General features: G+C 39.9%; 2 protein-coding genes across 2 annotated transcripts; one reads left to right on the forward strand and one right to left on the reverse strand.

Annotated features, from left to right (window-relative positions):
* Positions 1-1132: 1132 nt before the first annotated feature.
* kifl (kinesin family-like) lies at positions 1133-12782 on the forward strand (the record flags this gene model as incomplete). The annotated part of the gene is made up of 21 exons (XM_080893713.1): positions 1133-1202; positions 1883-1984; positions 3129-3238; positions 3796-3888; positions 3966-4088; positions 4277-4369; positions 4520-4580; positions 4665-4810; positions 4958-5134; positions 5263-5423; positions 7650-7805; positions 8309-8489; positions 8594-8831; positions 9199-9359; positions 9449-9553; positions 9646-9743; positions 9832-9910; positions 10001-11583; positions 11961-12121; positions 12211-12311; positions 12403-12782. 18 exons carry the CDS (start codon positions 1133-1135, stop codon positions 10049-10051), a joined length of 2205 nt encoding a protein of 734 aa, XP_080749839.1. The 3' UTR covers positions 10052-11583; positions 11961-12121; positions 12211-12311; positions 12403-12782.
* Positions 12783-12916: 134 nt separating this feature from the next.
* On the reverse strand, positions 12917-18207 carry cyp1d1 (cytochrome P450, family 1, subfamily D, polypeptide 1). Its single transcript, XM_080894435.1, has 8 exons — positions 18014-18207; positions 17510-17816; positions 16813-17418; positions 16039-16162; positions 15839-15928; positions 14614-14737; positions 14432-14518; positions 12917-14318 (listed from the first exon to the last, which is right to left on the reverse strand). Exons 2-8 carry the CDS (start codon positions 17798-17800, stop codon positions 14036-14038), a joined length of 1605 nt encoding a protein of 534 aa, XP_080750561.1. The 5' UTR covers positions 17801-17816; positions 18014-18207; the 3' UTR covers positions 12917-14035.
* Positions 18208-19672: the final 1465 nt, after the last annotated feature.

Below are 19672 nucleotides of genomic sequence, written 5' to 3' on the forward strand. Positions count from 1 at the left end.
ATGGCATTTGGGTCTTCTAACTAAAATAGGAAAATAGGAACATAAATAGTGCCATCATTGCCAGACCTGGCCCACATCTGGTTGACATACACTCTGCCACGACACCGGTCAGTCAGAAGTGCCAGTTTGATGCTGGATCCAGGGAAGACCTGTTTTCTATGAGCCCGGCCACATAAACCAAATCACAATCGAGCCAGATATGGCATGCCATCACATCGACAGTGCCATCTATGGCAGGCCTGGCCCATATCTGGGTGACATATGTCTTATCATGCCAGAAGTCAGCCAGCAGTGCCAGCTTGATACCAGATCTGGGCCAGACCTGCTTGCTATGTGGGTCTACAAGCAAGCTGGGTAAAAAAAAAAAAGTAGACAAGCAAACAATGAAAGTATTTCACAAGCTTCCACCTGTAAAGTATCATTACTATTTAATTCTATATATACATACAATACCAGTCAAAAATCTGGACACACCTTGTCATTGAATGTTTTTCTTTATTTTTTACTACTTTGTAAAGTGTATATACTAACTAACTATAGACGTCAAATATATGAAGCAAGATCTATGAAACTACGTCGGAAAGAAATCTGATTAATAACTCTAAATATTAATCAGATTAATATTTCATATTTGTGAAAGTCACCACTCTTTGCTTTGCTGACAGCTCTGCAAACCCTTGTGAGCTTCATGATGTAGTCACCTGAAATGGTTTTCACTTCACAGGTGTGCCTTGTCAGGGTTCATTTGTGGAATTTCTTGCCCTCTTAATTTCGGCTGGGAGATCAGTTGTGTAGTGCAGAAGTCAGGTTGGTACACACCTGACAGCCCTATTTGACAACTCTTAGAATTCATATAATAACAAGAACCAATCAGCTAAGTATAGAAAAACGACAGTCCATCATTACTTTAAGAACTGAAGGTCGGTCAGTCTGGAAAATTGCTCACGCAAGGACCGCCCCTAAAAAGGAAGACCAAGGGTCACCTCTTCTGCTGAAGATAAATTCATCCGAGTTACCAGTCTCAGAAATTGCAAAACATCTCTACATCAACTGTTCAGACGAGACTGTGTGAATGAGGCCTTTATGGTCAAATAGCTGCTAAGAAACCACTACTAAGGAAAAGTGTCCTGCCATGTCTTTGTGCGAGGCAGAAAAGGTGAATGGACAGTCTCTGGTTCCCACCATGAAGCATGGAGGAGGAGGTGTGATAGTGTGGTGGTGATTTGCTGGTGACACTGTTGGGGATTTATTCAAAATTGAAGGCACACTGAACCAGCATGGCTACCACTGCATCCTGCGGAAGTTTGCATTTAGTTGGATCATCAATTATTTTTCAGCAGGACAAAGACCCCAAACACACCTCCAGGCAGTGTAAGGCCTATTTGACCAAGAAGGAGAGAGATGGAGTGCTGCACCAGATGGCTTGGCCTCCACAGTCCCCTGACCTAAACCCAGTGGAGATGGTTTGGGATGAAATGGACCATAGAGTGAATATAAAACTTAGTTTTGGGTTATTTCACATGCTTTTATTTACTACATATTTCCATATGGGTTCATTCATAGTTTTGTACCTTCAGTGAGAAATGTAACGTAAAGAGTCATGAAAATAAAGTAAAACCATTAAATGAGAAGGTGTATCCAAAGAAAATTGTATATATAAATATATAAATTATATAAATATAATTAGATAGTTGGGTGAAAATTTACAATTTTCTTCACTTAAGCGACTTAAAAAAATAGGGAAACTGTTTATGTTTACACAGGGATTACAAAAAAAGCTTCCAATAGACAATATGTGCTTACAGAACCTGTGCCTTCTGCTTTTTCATATCTATTCAGTTTTGATTGCAACTCTCCAAAAACATGTGTTTAACTGTTCAAGCTGTTGCTCATCCCCAAACTCTTTGGATGAAGAGGTGGGCCGCGTTCAGGCGCTGGATCACTGCCAGCCGAAGGAAACACAATGGACAAGAGGTCAACCAAGGTGCTGTAAAAAAAAAGAAAAAGAAAAGAAAAGTGCACTACCTACAATATCCTACAAAGGATATTGTATGAGAGGAAATGGGGGTTATAGTGTGTGTGTGTGTTTCCCCTGCAGTATGGGTGTTCAGTTTCTGCTTACACAGTAATTGCGTTGAAGTAAAAGTAAAAAATGCAACAATGTAAAACAGTCTGTGACAAATCACGAAAAAATTTAAAAAAAATACGTAAAGTAGCAATAATAAAAGTGCTGGTGAAGGTGACCGTGTTTTATAGTGCACAACATTATTAAATTTCTAAAGCATCAGTGTTAAAGCAGCATCTCACTGTTGCATTTGGATGAGGAGTAGCTAGGTTTTATAAATCCCAAACTAAGGCCAGAAAACCTCAAAAGCTAAATCATATCTGATATGCTGAGACAGGAATAATAATAAAAAAAAACAGCTAAGTACAAAAAAACAGAAATACATGCGAAAAATACAAAAAACACTTTCATTTTAAGGAATCAAAGGACAAAATGGTTGGGAACCACAGATTCAGAGCAAAAACATATATGTTAATTTAATAGTACTTTAAATTTGCAATTTAGTTTCTTTCTCTGCTGTGAGACGAGTGTGACAGTGGGTGTGGTGGAGTGTGGAAAAGTTACTTTTTATTATTGTTAGTTTTAATACAGGGAGGAGTATGAATTGTGAATCTTGCGACACACCCCTGCATTCATGTCCTAATTTGATTTGTAATTCATTCTCTAGGCAGACCTTAAATTGGCTATCTATAGAATATACATAAATGGACAAAGAGAGCACAAGTTAACATAGGAATACAAGCAGATTATTCATGGCTGCATTGTTGATCCCTTTTTAGAAACTGTTTCAGTGAAGTTTTATGTGCCACATGCTGATTGCCCAACATGAACTGGCAGACAGGTAGATCAATGCAGTCTATCTAGTTTGTGCGTTTGCTTTTACAAGCTTAGTCATCATTTTAACATGATTTCCAAGTATACATTGAGAACTTTACCTGTGTACAGATTTAAAATCATGCTCCTTGTGCATGGCACTAGAGAGATAGGTTTGCTACTAATTATCACTTTAACTAAGCCCCATTCTCTGTAATAAACAGTCATTTGCAGCGTGCTCTTTCTGCAGGCTCATCAGAATCTCAGCTGCCAGGCAGGAGTGATGCAGATCAAGTTGGGCAGTCACCAGGTGGCAAGATCTACATCCCCTATGAGTCTGCTGAACTCTGCATTGCTCAGGTAAAACAATGAGGATCATCACAGGACAGTCGTGCAGACCAGTGGAGTTTTATTTAAAGTAGAACCAGTTTTACACTAGTGGAGGTATCACGGATTAATGTGTTACAGAGACAGCTCAGGTTGGATGATTCAGGGACAAAGTAAGAAAGGATATAATTAGTTTGTTTGAACTTGCAGATGGAAACAGATGACCTGCTTGGGCAACTCCAAAGTGAAATAGCAAAAAGACGAAGAAAAACCAAAAATTAACATCCTAATCTCAATCAGCCTGTGATGCATGTTAGCATGGTCAAAAAAGACAAAGTAGCTTATTCTTCTTTCTCAGTGGATGATAAATATTTCTTCAGACCTTTTACTTAGTGCTTTGGCTGGTTGCGGGCATGCAAACACACAATGAAGACACTGTCAGACACTGTTGTTTTGCTCTCATTCACACTCACATGGCTGCCTTGATTGTGCCACTGTTGCCCTCGAAGGCATTTGATCAGGATCATGATACCAGGATGCATTTTTGTGTCTATCTGATATCTGTTAGTGACTGTGCGCTGTAAAAACAGATAGCCAAGGACATGGAAAGCATGAGTAAAAGGCATCTGGAAATGGTCCAGGAGCTGGAAGAGAACTTCCAGATGACAAAGCAGGAGAACCAGGTGATGATGTGTGTGAGTGTCTGTGTGAGGGAGTCTACTAAAACAAAACAGTACTGACAACGGTCCTCTCTCATCAGGATTGTACCGTGCAGAAGATCAGATCTCACTATCAGAACAAGTTAAACACTCTGCGAAAAATCCTGGACATCTACCAGGAGAAGGTGGAGAAGAAGAAAGCCAACTGGGAGGCTAAAGTTGAGGTCGCAGTCCTTCTCCTATTTGCCGTACATGAACACCGCTATTGTTTTAATCTTGCTCATTTTACTGCAAATTTGTTGTGGTACATTTCTACTTTTAATTTTCCAGTTCATATTCCTTGTAATCCACATCTGAAATATTGAGTGGCCGGATGCATATTTACATGCATTCGTGTTCCTGTTTCCTGCAGACCCTGAAAGCTCAAAACGAGCTGTTGCTGAAGGAGCAGAGAGCTGAGAGGAAGAGGAGCATGGAAGAGGCCCTGCAGTGGCACAGAGAAAAGGTTGCATAGCAGTCTGGCAGACTTCATGGCCTCTTACATCAATCATTGATCTTCTGAATGAGAGCACACTCTTGTGGCTATATTTGAGAAGAACATTGAGTCTATTTTAACAATATAATCACATAGATTTTCTTCTTTTCTTTCAATTAGAGCAAAATGCTGGAACTGTTCTCCAACAGACTGGATGCCCTGCACAGTCAGCAGGCCTCCAGTGAGTTTATCTGCCATGATGTTAAAGTCTGTGAAACACCAAATGTTTGTGCCTAACAAATTATTCATACCATTTTGCCTTAAGCAGCATTGCAGGAGCTACAGATGGCCCGACAAGAAATAGGAAAAGTCCAAGAAATGTTGGTGGTCTCCACACAGGAGCAGCAGGAAACCACAGGGGAAGGTGAAAACCTGGAGATTGAAGGACTGTCAGCACAGCAACAAACAAGGGTGGGTTTGAATTTGTTGTTGTGACAGCTTGTTTCTCAAATAAAGGATAAAGCATGAAAAGTACAATAAGAAGAAAAGTTTAGAGTGTTGCTTTTTCTGTTTTGTTTTGATTTATGTTTGGTGGACTAACCCACTTTTTTAATGAAGGACTGCAGTGATTCTGATAAACCACTGGAGGGCGCTAAAGCTCGTCTAGAGGAACTAAAGGAGAGCCTGTACCAGAGGGAGAGGGAGATCACCGAACTGCTGGAGGCAGAGAGAAGCCCCATTCCTCCGGTGCCTCAGCCACCCTGCGGCGTTCTGCTTTCCCTCGTCATACACAAGGTGCTGCTCACACATTAGTTAATATTAAACTATGTGGAAAATCAACTGCCAGCAACAAAATCAAAGAAAAATCATCTCTTTTCCTCCCCGATTTATTTAGGCTGTTGCATCAATTTCTCTTTCTTTAGGCTCATGAAATCTGCAGTGCAGTGCCTGAAACCAGAGCCCTGTTAGACCAGATGATTGAGGACAATCGGGTTGCTCTGGCCTCAGCCAGAAACAAACTGGACCGACTCAAGAATGTTCAAGAAGAAAGCAATGACAGAGAGGATGCCACTGACAAAGAGGGGTTAGAAATTGAAAACAAACAAACAAACAAACAAAAAAAAAAAAAAAAGAAAGAAAAGGGAAAAAATGATTTCTTAATGGTTGTAATAACTGCTTAATTTCAAAATATCAGGTTAACCTCCTGACTACCAGGAAAAAAAGTGTTGTCCAATCAATTTTTTTTAAATCCCCCAATGTTTGTAAGGCAATTAGAAGACTGAAATAATTTTTTGGGAAAAAAAAAGTTAAAATATTTTTAGATATCACATGTCCACTGCAGAGGACATTGGAAGGCCAAACATGTAAAAATGAACTTTGATGGCAAATATTTGCTCCAACTCTTCACCAAGGAGAAGTTTGAACTCAAGGAACTGTAGTGGTTTCTTCCCCCAAAACTGCAAGTCATTGCTATACTGAAGCCACGAGTTGGTGATTGCCAGATCAAAAAGTAGAGAACTGCACATACTGTCAATTTCTGAGTGCGAGAGACCATCCTGTAGAAACTCAACATTCTGCAACAAGGTCCACGTCACCTATATTGGTAGTATAGCCTACTCAGCAATTGCCAGTGGCCTTGGCACATGGACAAACCTTTTGCTTTTCTTAGACCATCTGGTGCGTCTGTCCTGAGGTTGATTGCCATAGGCAGAGGATGCCATGACAACTGTCTTGTTGTCCAACCACTTAATGACAGCAAGTTCAGGTCTGAGTACCATCCCTGATGCTCCTCCATCTTTCTTCTTCAAGGGCTTATTCCCTATGATCTTCTTCACCAGACAACTCAAGATCTGGGTTTCCCTCATCAAACTGCAATAAATTTCTTTCTGCTTCTAAAAAGGACTCCTTTTCTGGTCATTTAAAAAAACAGAACAAAATGGAGGAAATGACTACAAATGTCCACTACGGAGGCCATTTGTTAAACACTTCAATACTATACTAAAATGAAGTTAGAATTAAGCATACTATGTTTTAATGTGTTATTAAGAGACTTATTTAAAATATGTTAACAACATTTATAGCTAAAAATTGCTCAATAAGAAGTTTTATGCACTTACTTTTCTTCTTCCCATAAAATGTGCTTGCAGCGATGGCCGCCATGTTCCTTAATGAAAAAACTAAAGTTCCCAAAGCTCCACCCCTTCACATTTGGTATCATTGGAAAACCCTAAATGTCCTCTGTAGATACCAAAAGGAGGCAATTCTTTAGTATGCAGTGCATGGGTGATATTCAGGTTTAGAAAGGTGCTCTACAGAGGACAAATTTGCATTGCGGGTAGTCAGGAGGTTTAAGTTAAGTTACACACTTTACTTTAAAGGTTTTCTTATATTTTACAGGTCAGAGAAATACAACTCAAATCTGTCTCTATTGCAAGAAACAGTGAAGGAAATTGAGGTCTGTCAAATCGCTTTAGGCTGCATTAAAAATGGAGAGAGCCCTGTGATGAATGGTAAATACATCTTATATTTCCTGAATATGTTGGCTCCAGCCAGTAATAGTAAATGAATTCATATAGTCACATCACATACATTCTTCACTTCTTTTATATAACAAAAATGTACATCTCATTGTCATAATATATTAGTAACTAGTAGTAAGTAATTAGTCTTTTACATATCACTCTTTTATTTTCCATCTCCACTCAGACTGTGCAGTTTCAGAACTGGAGGATATCCTGGGTCAGGAGGCAAGCCAAACCACGGGTGGAGTTAAGAGTGCCGGTCAGCAGCTTCTATTGCTGCAGGATCAGGTTAGTTTTTTACCACATCAGGTCAGATCTGTCCACCCAAACACTACAGAAACCACAGACAGAGGCATTAATCTGTCCACAGTGAGCTTTTACAGATACATGCTACTCATTAGGTATCACTTATATTATAAATCAACAGTCCAACAGGGTACCAAAGCAGCCCCATTGTTATTCTAAACATTGATTATAGAATATTTTAGCACAAAGTGCTGTAAATACTTGATTTTATGTAAAGCATTCCTCACTATGATAACTCTTCCCTTATCATCATGGTTTTTTTTTCAAGCTGAAGCAAGAAAAAGAAGAGAAAAAGAAAATAATTGAGAACTACACTTCAGAAAGGACCCTGAGGAAAAAATATTACAATATGGTTGAAGATATGAAAGGTATGCATGTGTGTCTGTACTGCATGTAGCGCATTTTAGTTTCGACCTAAACTAAAAAGAAAAACATGTTTCTTCAGGTAAAATTAGAGTGTTTTGTCGGATTCGCCCTGCGAGCCGAGCCGAAGCTGCGCAGGGTGGCGCCATCGTTGTGGAAAAAATAGATGAATACTCTGTCACCGTAGAAACCCCTCGTGGACCAAGGGAGTTTCAGTTTGACAAGGTGTTCAGTGCTGAAGCCTCTCAGGAAGACTTGTTTCATGACACCAGCAGGTGAGGGGCCCGGCCCCGTTTATTCAATGTGACATAACAGACACAGGGAGTCCCAGATTTGTATCATAGCAACCTCTGTGAATCTAAAAAGTAGCTTCTACTATTTTAAGGTACCAGCTCAGGCTAACCAAAGCTACAGTTACCTAACATGTGCTGCATGGAGGCATTCAAGCTTGGGTTAAATTGGGATTTGTGATGAGTGGGAGCTCTTATGCGTTAGACAAAATAAAATTCCTTCATTGCCAGTACACAGACGACAGCTGATGCTGCATTTGCTCATGCTGCTGTGCCACCTCTGTAGACTGTTTCGCTCAGTTTGGGATTCTGCTGCTGTGTAATGTTATGGCTATTTAGTAGCATTGAAAGGGAGCAAATTATGTTCAAAAACAGATTTCAAGAGTTGATGGAAAAGTAGAAACAGTGAGGTAGCTCCTGAGGTAACTTGACATCAAGCCTTCCATATATTTTGATGCTTTCAGCTGAAGAAAATGTTTTTCCCACAGGCTGATCCAGTTAGCTATCGACGGTTACAACGTTTGTGTCTTTGCATATGGCCAGACGGGCTCAGGGAAGACCTTCACTATGGTTGGGGACAAGGAACAGAAGAATCCCGGGATCATCCCGAGAGCTTTCAATGCCATGTTTGATATCATGCGCGAGAACAGCTCTAAATTCAGTTTTAAGGTAGCAGACATTATTTCACCAGCATATAAACAAACCATGTTTGGGAGAGAAAAGACGTTGCTTCCCTTTGTTCCTCTCTTCCTGGTTACTGTGCTTCCTTTTAGGTTTCAGCCTATATGCTGGAGCTCTACAATGACAGGCTGCAGGACCTCTTTGCGAGCCAGGCTGGTGAGGCCCACGTACACACTCAATCCCATGGCCAGGCCAGGCGGGTGGAGATCAAGAGGAACAGAAAGGGAGTTGTGTTCGCCCAAGGAGCAGAGACAAAAGAGGCTTCCAGTGCCCAGGAGCTCTACGCTCTGTTCCAGCAGGCCTGCGCAAACCGACACATCTCTGCCACCAGTGAGTTCTTGATGCCGTGCAAAAGCCTCAAATAGGGTCCTGCTAATTGGTTTGGATTAATCGTGTTAGTTACAGTTATAGCAGTGGGGTGGCATTTAGGTACATCATTACAGATCTGGAAAGCAGCAGAGCAACAATATGCTGATGCTAAACCTTTTATATATATGTATATATATATATATATATATATATATATATATATATATATATATATATATATATAGAGAGAGAGAGAGAGAGAGGGAGAGAGAGAGAATCTGAGGACTGATTATTAATCAGCATCTTCTGAAGTCGCACTTCTTAAAATACCAGAAATATATAAAAATCCATCTTTCTTTGTCCTGTTGTATTTTTGTCATTTTTTAAGAGATGAACGTGGAGAGTTCCCGCTCTCATCTTATTGTTGGCATCATGTTGGAGAGCAGGAATCTGACAAATGGGAGTGTAAGCAGTGGGAAGCTGAGCCTTGTAGACCTGGCAGGCAGTGAGCGAGCAGCCAAAACAGGTGCCAAGGACCACCAGCTGAAGGTCTGCTCCTATCTTGTTTCATGGGTCAGTGAGTGGTTGAAAGATTTGTCATGACTTCTTTAAATTCTTCCATGTTCTCCTCTGTGCAGGAGGCAAACTCCATTAACAAGTCTTTGAGTGCACTGGGTGATGTGATCTCAGCTTTATCTGCTGAACTGCCCCATGTGCCATACAGGAATAGCAAGCTAACACAGGTAATAAATTAAAAAGGCAGTATTCTAGTTTTTCAATTCTGAACTCCAACGTAGACAAGCAGTTCAACCAAAATGTGTTTCATCTCTCTCAGGTGATGCAAGACTCTTTGGGTGGAAATGCTAAAACTCTGATGATCGTCAACACCTCTCCTACAGAATACAATCTTGACGAGACGCTCACATCTCTTATGTAACAGAGAGAGAAAAAACAGTGTTTTATTGTATTTTAGCACTAAAAAACTCAACAGAATAACACTTGAACTCTCTGAACTTTGCAGTTATGCAACAAGAGTGAAGGCCATAACCAACAACGCTCAGAGAAATGTGGAAAGCAAAGAGATTGCCCAGCTGAAAGAGGTGCATGCCACTTTCACAGTCAGCTATTCAAATATGTACATTTCTATTTAGAATTAAACCATAAAATAATGTGAATGTATTTTTTTCCAGGTGATCATGAAACTGAGATCTGGGCAGAGCGTGGAAGAGGAAGATGTTTGAACCGTTCTGCGTCGTAATAGTGAATAAAGTTATGAGTAAAGATTGTTAGAGATGTTCACATATTAATTTAGCCATAATTAGTTGGACAGACATCACAGTGCAGTTACTGACAGTTGCTGTGAGGATTGCGTGTGGTTTCTTAATGAATGTATAGAAACGGGCCCCCACAATAAAAGGCTCCATGTGTAAATGAAGATGTGAATAGAAATCAGTAGGTCATTCAGTTTGCACGTGTTTGTGTGTGGCCAGTGAGTTCAGTGGCTGTGAATAGACATGCAATAGCACGCAATGTTACACTGTTGTTGACAAGAGTTATACCGATGAGTTTGTAAAATTAAAGCTTTAGTTCAAAGGTCAGGGGAATTGTAGGAAATGTTAAAATCTGTTAATGTATCAAAGAAAATTTGTCCACTTGTACACAAAAATCTACGGAATATAAAAATACGGCACTGTGACACAGATCTCGTGACGAAAACAATATTTATTATTTAATATGTATCCTTAGTTAATATTTATTATTAAAATAATCTATTAAAAAATTAAAATAGGGTTAAAATGCTTGCATTCTACTTTACTTAATACATTTCCATAGCTTGGTTTTCTGTACTTAACATATCTATCTAGGTAGATAAGATTGTTTTTTTCGTTTTTGTGTTTTGGAGGCACCCTTCTGAGCTAGTACTCAAGGAACTGTAGTGGTTTCTTCCCCCAAAACTGCAAGTCATTGCTATACTGAAGCCACGAGTTGGTGATTGCCAGATCAAAAAGTAGAGAACTGCACATACTGTCAATTTCTGAGTGCGAGAGACCATCCTGTAGAAACTCAACATTCTGCAACAAGGTCCACGTCACCTATATTGGTAGTATAGCCTACTCAGCAATTGCCAGTGGCCTTGGCACATGGACAAACCTTTTGCTTTTCTTAGACCATCTGGTGCGTCTGTCCTGAGGTTGATTGCCATAGGCAGAGGATGCCATGACAACTGTCTTGTTGTCCAACCACTTAATGACAGCAAGTTCAGGTCTGAGTACCATCCCTGATGCTCCTCCATCTTTCTTCTTCAAGGGCTTATTCCCTATGATCTTCTTCACCAGACAACTCAAGATCTGGGTTTCCCTCATCAAACTGCAATAAATTTCTTTCTGCTTCTAAAAAGGACTCCTTTTCTGGTCATTTAGTCAGTTTTAAGGTAGCAGACATTATTTCACCAGCATATAAACAAACCATGTTTGGGAGAGAAAAGACGTTGCTTCCCTTTGTTCCTCTCTTCCTGGTTACTGTGCTTCCTTTTAGGTTTCAGCCTATATGCTGGAGCTCTACAATGACAGGCTGCAGGACCTCTTTGCGAGCCAGGCTGGTGAGGCCCACGTACACACTCAATCCCATGGCCAGGCCAGGCGGGTGGAGATCAAGAGGAACAGAAAGGGAGTTGTGTTCGCCCAAGGAGCAGAGACAAAAGAGGCTTCCAGTGCCCAGGAGCTCTACGCTCTGTTCCAGCAGGCCTGCGCAAACCGACACATCTCTGCCACCAGTGAGTTCTTGATGCCGTGCAAAAGCCTCAAATAGGGTCCTGCTAATTGGTTTGGATTAATCGTGTTAGTTACAGTTATAGCAGTGGGGTGGCATTTAGGTACATCATTACAGATCTGGAAAGCAGCAGAGCAACAATATGCTGATGCTAAACCTTTTATATATATGTATATATATATATATATATATATATATATATATATATATATATATATATAGAGAGAGAGAGAGAGAGAGAGAGAGAGGGAGAGAGAGAGAGAGAGAGAATCTGAGGACTGATTATTAATCAGCATCTTCTGAAGTCGCACTTCTTAAAATACCAGAAATATATAAAAATCCATCTTTCTTTGTCCTGTTGTATTTTTGTCATTTTTTAAGAGATGAACGTGGAGAGTTCCCGCTCTCATCTTATTGTTGGCATCATGTTGGAGAGCAGGAATCTGACAAATGGGAGTGTAAGCAGTGGGAAGCTGAGCCTTGTAGACCTGGCAGGCAGTGAGCGAGCAGCCAAAACAGGTGCCAAGGACCACCAGCTGAAGGTCTGCTCCTATCTTGTTTCATGGGTCAGTGAGTGGTTGAAAGATTTGTCATGACTTCTTTAAATTCTTCCATGTTCTCCTCTGTGCAGGAGGCAAACTCCATTAACAAGTCTTTGAGTGCACTGGGTGATGTGATCTCAGCTTTATCTGTGGAAATGTGGAAAGTAAAGAGATTGCCCAGCTGAAAGAGGTGCATGCCACTTTCACAGTCAGCTATTCAAATATGTACATTTTCTATTTAGAATTAAACCATAAAATAATGTGAATGTATTTTTTTCCAGGTGATCATGAAACTGAGATCTGGGCAGAGCGTGGAAGAGGAAGATGTTTGAACCGTTCTGCGTCGTAATAGTGAATAAAGTTATGAGTAAAGATTGTTAGAGATGTTCACATATTAATTTAGCCATAATTAGTTGGACAGACATCACAGTGCAGTTACTGACAGTTGCTGTGAGGATTGCGTGTGGTTTCTTAATGAATGTATAGAAACGGGCCCCCACAATAAAAGGCTCCATGTGTAAATGAAGATGTGAATAGAAATCAGTAGGTCATTCAGTTTGCACGTGTTTGTGTGTGGCCAGTGAGTTCAGTGGCTGTGAATAGACATGCAATAGCACGCAATGTTACACTGTTGTTGACAAGAGTTATACCGATGAGTTTGTAAAATTAAAGCTTTAGTTCAAAGGTCAGGGGAATTGTAGGAAATGTTAAAATCTGTTAATGTATCAAAGAAAATTTGTCCACTTGTACACAAAAATCTACGGAATATAAAAATACGGCACTGTGACACAGATCTCGTGACGAAAACAATATTTATTATTTAATATGTATCCTTAGTTAATATTTATTATTAAAATAATCTATTAAAAAATTAAAATAGGGTTAAAATGCTTGCATTCTACTTTACTTAATACATTTCCATAGCTTGGTTTTCTGTACTTAACATATCTATCTAGGTAGATAAGATTGTTTTTTTCGTTTTTGTGTTTTGGAGGCACCCTTCTGAGCTAGTCCTCCCCTACTCACTTCAGAGTCAGCCTCACTGCCATCATCATCCATGAGTCACTCAGAACAGTGTGAAGGTACAGACAGAAAGCCAGTAAACATTACCACACAAGCACAGGCACATTATTGTTTTCAGATTGCATGTTTTATACAAAGCCACTGTCTGCAGCTGTTTTATGTGACTCAGTTTTACTCTTTCTATAATTACTATAGAAAGAGGCTAACTGTAGGCTGTATATGCTTTAAAAAAAACCAATTTCCAACATCAGCTCTACTTTTTCTTTCAAAAATAGTCCAAAAGTTAACATTTTATGCATACATTATAAACAATAACTGCCTTAAACCTAGTGGTATTAGTGCTTTGAGATAATTTGAATATTTGTTAGTATGTTTGTAGTTTATATAGCACACTTTTTTTATGTGATATTATTTTACCTCAACATGACGTATAGAGGTCAGGTATTTACAATAAGAATAAGTTATTCAACTTGTAATATTCAGGTGAAACAGTTCATTAAGAGCTATCAGCTGAAGTCTGTCCTTCATAGTTTCCAAAAGAAGGCACTCATCAAATGTTCACAAACAAAAGTTTAACAACAGCTAAAAGTGTCTATTCTATTTCTATTTACAAAACTATTAATGAAGTCATTGTGGCTTACCCTGCTGCCAGTGACACTCATCCTCATTCCTCCGTTTTAAACTGTGACCAGTCACTTAAGATACTAATGTAGCAGGCAGATGGACTGAATGCTGTAAAATGACCTCATGTTCGCTTTGTGTATATTTATCTTTGTGTCTGTGCTTTGACCACATTTGCCAAACTGAGCACAAAATAGTAATAACTACAATTAATTTCCACTGTGACATTCCAAAACATCCGAAAGATCATCATTTGAGTTTTCAGACGGTCTAAAATCTCTGGGAAATGGTAATCCTATATGGACGTGGTTTCATAGTTAGACCAAAATCAGTGCTGAGATCCAGCTCCTGCCCTGGAACATTTTCAATACGTAGCCCATGAAGAAGCGTGGTAAGAAACACAAACATCTCCAAACGTGCAAATTCATCGCCAAGACAGCGTCTTTTTCCCATGCCGAAGATCTGGACTTTCTCTGTCAGCTCTTTGTTCAGGAGTCCACATGGATTCAAGAAACGCTGTGGACGAAATGTCTCAGGATCGCCCCAAAGATCACTGGGAAAGAATGAACATTTTAACAAATAAACAAAAATGTTAAAAAAAATCCATAGTCTTAAAAGATAAAAAGAACGAGACAAAGTAGATTTTTACTGCTTTCGGCTACTCACGTATCATGGTTGACTTGATATTGATTAATGAAGACGCATGTGTCTTTGGGAATGAAATACCCATTAAATGTGATGTCTCTCGTGGTGCTGGAGAGGAAAAATATAATCAGAGGAAAGTGATAAAAAAAACAATCTACATGCTGAAAAAACAAATTTACTGCTGTCAAAACTTTAGGTCTTACCAGTGTGGTATGGTAAAAGGGACATATGAAGCATGACGAAACACTTCATATATGAAGGCCTCTGTGAAAGGCATCTTGGCTTTGTTGGAAAACCTGGGCAGCTGGAGTTTGCCGATATGCTCATCTTAAAAAAATAATGATAAATAATAAAACATAATCTGTATCTCATCTTTTGGGTCTAAAAAAATGTGACATAAGTTGTGATAAACTTGCAATTTTGTTAACGTTATTTACATTTTTATTTTCATTTTTATTCTTGTATTCTAATAATATGTCTTTTTTTTTTTTTTTTTTTAATTTAAACTTAACATAAACTGATTTCCAGGCTGTGGTTTGCTTTCTTTCAGTTTGTAAAAACTTTATGCACATGTGCATCATAAAAAATTACAATTTAAAATATGCTGATCCTTTAGATTACTTTAAAAATATTGCTCCACTAATAAGGCTTTCGGTACTGTAAACAACAGAATTAAAGCCTCTTAATTAAATGAAATGTAAGAGATGAAAAAGGGAATAATGTCAGACTATGTCTGTTCACTGCCTTGCGTGTCAGTGCCTTTGTGTCTCCGGGGAACCCTCTAACCCCTCTCCTGTTCTGATTCATCCTGCCTCCTCTTAGTTCTCTCTGTCTCTCTCTCTCTCGCTTCATCTCGCCCTCTGTGAAAATACAACGTGCCTCAGAACAGACAGCACCAGTTCTCTGAGCCCACTTCAAAAAGCGTCAGCAAATTGGACTGATCTTTTGTGAGTTTCTCTGGTCTGATTCTGTCTCTCCAAAAAGCGTGCTCGGTTGGCCGTTGTTCAGTCTTTTTAATAAGGATTCTCCCTGATACTGCAGACATCACAGACGGCTGCATGCTCATGTATGGCCTGTGCATAGCTGCTAATGAGAGGTGCATTTCCACCCGTTTCTTGTAAACTGTGTGAATCCCATTTGTGGTGAATATTTTAATAGATAAGAACTACATTTACTACTGACTTATGCTCATCAGTGATGTGGGACTTAAAACGATTAAGGAGCAACCTCCTATTTTTGGTCTATGAGAAACAGAATGATTATGAGTCCGTCATCAGAGCAGGAACAAGAGAGGACTTTCCTATTTAGCATACCCTGAATTCTCTGTAAGCCGTGTATTTACCAGTTTCTAACAATGGGTGACTTTGGTGAAGAGCCGAGCACACTGTACAGCATATGAGTTTGTTTTATTGGAGCATAAGGCATCACCTATTTCCTGGTTTATTTTATCCTGGATGTCAGGAAACTTGATGAGGTACAACAGGCTCCACTGCAAACCAGCGATGATGGTGTCGAATCCTTTGGAAAACCACAAAAAAGGGGGAAAATTCATTATCACCATTAGGATTTATTACTGGCATAATACAAGCGTAAAAGCATCATAATGTGAAATTTGTAGTTTGCCTAACCTGCTCCAAAGATGTCTATGACAGTGTGAATGATCTGGTCGTTAGAGAGCATCGAAGTATCCTTGCTTTCTTCTCTTTCTTCACAAAGTGCAATTAGAGCGTCTGTAATGTCCCGGATACGGTTCTGCGAACACAGATAACTTTACTCCTTCCAACATCAAGCAGCTGTCACTGCTCAAATATAAAGTTATCTACTTTAACTGCCAGCTTGCTTTAAACCTTAAAAGTAATTAGGGAAGGGACAGTAATCAATTGTGGTAAGACGCGTGTCTTCCAGTAGAGTTGCTAATTCCTAATTAGAGTGCGTGCGAACATTTTAGCCATCTCTCCACAAGAACAAAAAAGGTCCATCACATGGAACTTGTTAGTTATTTTTTTGGCTACAGTTACGATCATAGCTACCAATGTATGAGTTCAATGTCATATTAAAGAGCCGGGATGCAAATTAGTGGCACAGATCTAAAGAAAACAACACCAATAGACACATTATTTACAACATAAGGCTGTGGCGACATCTATTAAAGGTCACTGTGCAAAAGATCAGTTAAAGTTAAGATAATATAAAAAAAATATAAATAAAATGCAATATTCACAAATCATTAAGAAGCCTAGTTGCTGATTATTATGAAACTGAAGTTTATGTCAGTAAGTCATGTGCAAAAATGAAATAAATAGAACTTAAGCAAACAGTGATTATATGGCATAGATTGTACTGTCATTTTCCCCCATTTAAACTAAATTCTTGCCTACATGTAAGTCTGCATACTTAATTACCTTATCAAAGGTGTCAATGTGTTCCTCAATGTTCCGCTCCATGAATCTGTTCATCCTGCGAACGTACTGGACTATCTTTCTCAGAGATGGACTCGGAAAGTAGCGAAACACAGGGAAAAAATCAGCCAGGTTCCCCGCTGCAAAGAGCTTCAGGACCTCGTTGTTGACATCAACAATAGTGAGAAACTCCTTATCACTGTAGTCATACCGTTTCCCAAAACAAAGCGCACAAATGACATTTGCCACTGAGGTTACCAAGGTCGTTGCTGGGTCTATACCCTCTGTTTCTTCTTTTGCAGCTTTTTCTCGAATCACCTGCACCATCCCTGCAGCCTCTGCACATATGTGCTCCTCTAAGAGGCAGGTGGCACCAAAACCCCTTGGCTCAGCCTGGGAGAAAGACCTGAGGGCATTCTTACACAGCTTCTTATGGAGCAGCCACACAGGTCCGTAGTTCTCATTGAAAGTCATGCTGGTCCCATTGGCTATAGCAGAGAAGATGAAAAGGTTAGGTCGCCCCGCAAAAGCTTCCCCGTGTCGAACCAGAGCCTGCCTGATGGTGTTGTACCCACTCAGAACGACAACAGTCAAAGAGCCAAGGCGGAGCTGGATTCATGACACAAACAAATAAATTAACTCATGCTCACTCTGTTGATCTGAAACTAATAATACAAAAACTATATATAACTATATGTACCTTGAAGATGTCTCCATACTGAAGCCTCAACCCAGTTAGAGAGAGATGAATCTGATCCCCGACCTGGAGCAGATTCCCGACAAGGGGCCACGGTTTGGGGCCAGGAGGTGGGGGATATTTTGTGTGGTCCAGCTGGGAGTCAAGATGGAAGTGGAAGAAGGATCTCTTACTCTTTTGACCCCAGATAACCATCAGGAGGAGGGTTAAAAGACAGAGTGCAACAGTTACACTAGATAGAGAGCCAAAAGAGTTCTCCTTGATTGGCAGAATCCCAAACAGCAGCGGCCTCATGTTGCAAGTAGAAATACTGAGAGATAAGAGAGAGAAAGTTGAAAGTGAAGAAACAAAAAAAACAGATTTATCCTTGAAAGGGAGAAAACAGATCAGATCCTCGTTAAAAGAAAAGAAAATGTGCCTCATACTGTGTCCTGTAAAAACCAAACAAGGAAAGAATATTAAAAAATAAAGAAATGATAAGAAAGCCATACAGTAAGATAAACTCACCATACAGGGCCCTCGGAAACTTGGCGGAGAAAAAAATTTCCAACTCAATTTAGACAGCAAAGAGCAGACACCAAAATATTAGGTAGTCAGAGGTTTGAGGGCTGACCCTTGGGAACTTGTGATGAGAGTGGCTTGCATTACGGGATGTCCCATGCAGCAACAGCAGCCAGGCCCCCTGCAGAGGGAGCTGCCGCCCATTCACAAAAGAGAGGCACACATAGTGAGAAACTTGGCTCAGGGTTTTGGATGAGTCCGACTGAGCCAGCCAGAGGACTGCATCAGCCAATTTAACTACAGACTGGAATCTTACACAGCACGGGCTCCTCCTCGCCAGTTCTTACCTTGACTAGCAAAGGTAAATTGTAAATGGTTTTTATATAGCGCATTTCCTACTCCACTGGAGCAACCAAAGCACTTCATACATGGAGACTGTGTGATGCAGTGCAAAGGCTAAAAATGTTTTTCAAACTCATTATGTGGTATCATTACCAGCTTCCTGGCCCTGACCACCAGAGATGTTTTTAAATAAAGACTTAACACTTATACAAACAATGTTAGTTGTTAGTTGGATGATTTGTTTATAATTTAATACTGCACTGCCTCTTCAGCTAAAATCTGACTACTTATGTCTTCACTGTGCATGATTCAGTTCTCTCTTGATGTTTTAGGCTGTAGACTGGAAAATAAACTGCCAGACTGCCCCACTGCATGTGGACCGATTATCTAGACATAACAGGATTTCATCATCACCAAGGAGCCACCAGGTTGAGGATCACTGCTCTTCAGAACCAGTAGTATCAGAGTGAAATGAAATGTATGGAGTGTATTAGGAAATCCATGTGCAACTGCATGTATTCCAATCCTCTGTCGAAGAAACAAGACGCGGTGTAATGGGTGATTGCCCTGAAAGCAAAGAGATGGATTTCAACCCTGCCAAAAGGATCTGATACCTGACCCACGCCAACAGTTCTTCATTCACTTATAAGTGGAGAAAATGTGAGATTTAGGCTACCCTGCATGTTCCTGTCTGATAGGCAGGAAATGAAGACTGCAACACAGCAGCATTGAGCGAAACAGCTTAACAATGGGAAATGACTGTGTCCCACCCTGCCTGTTTATGTGCTGCCTGGTCAGAACATGCTGGACCACCCAAAAAAAAAAAACTATTTTGAGCTAGGAAAGTATTTAGCAACTCCAAATGGCTTCCAGAAGTCTAGCCCTCCCCACTCACTGCCACACCATCATACAGGCGCTTCAGCCTTCAATCCAGTCAGTCCCCATACAGTCCAGTGTAAAAATGTTAACTTTATATCATTAAAAAGCTTGTTTACAGTCTAGTGCAAAAAAATGGTTTGGCCCTCTATGGATAGTTTCCCCCTTCATAATAATTATCCACTGTGTACTCAAGCCATAGTGGATACGCTATGGCTTAACGTTATAGACATAAGTGACAGATTTCCCAACACAGGAAGCTGCAGCTAGTCGCTACATGCCAGTCCTAATCTCTGCTAATTTGAATCACTGAAATGGACCACATGTTTGAGCTGCCAGTTTCTTTTCAACGATTTTGATTTAAAGTAGTCCATAGCACACAATAAATACCGGATATGTGGGTCTCTGTATTTATTCAGCCTGCTAAGTTTGCTGATAACACCAATT

Source organism: Rhamphochromis sp. 'chilingali' (genome assembly GCF_963969265.1).
Source record: "Rhamphochromis sp. 'chilingali' genome assembly, chromosome: 10".
In the NCBI taxonomy this organism is placed as follows: Eukaryota; Metazoa; Chordata; class Actinopteri; order Cichliformes; family Cichlidae; genus Rhamphochromis; species Rhamphochromis sp. 'chilingali'.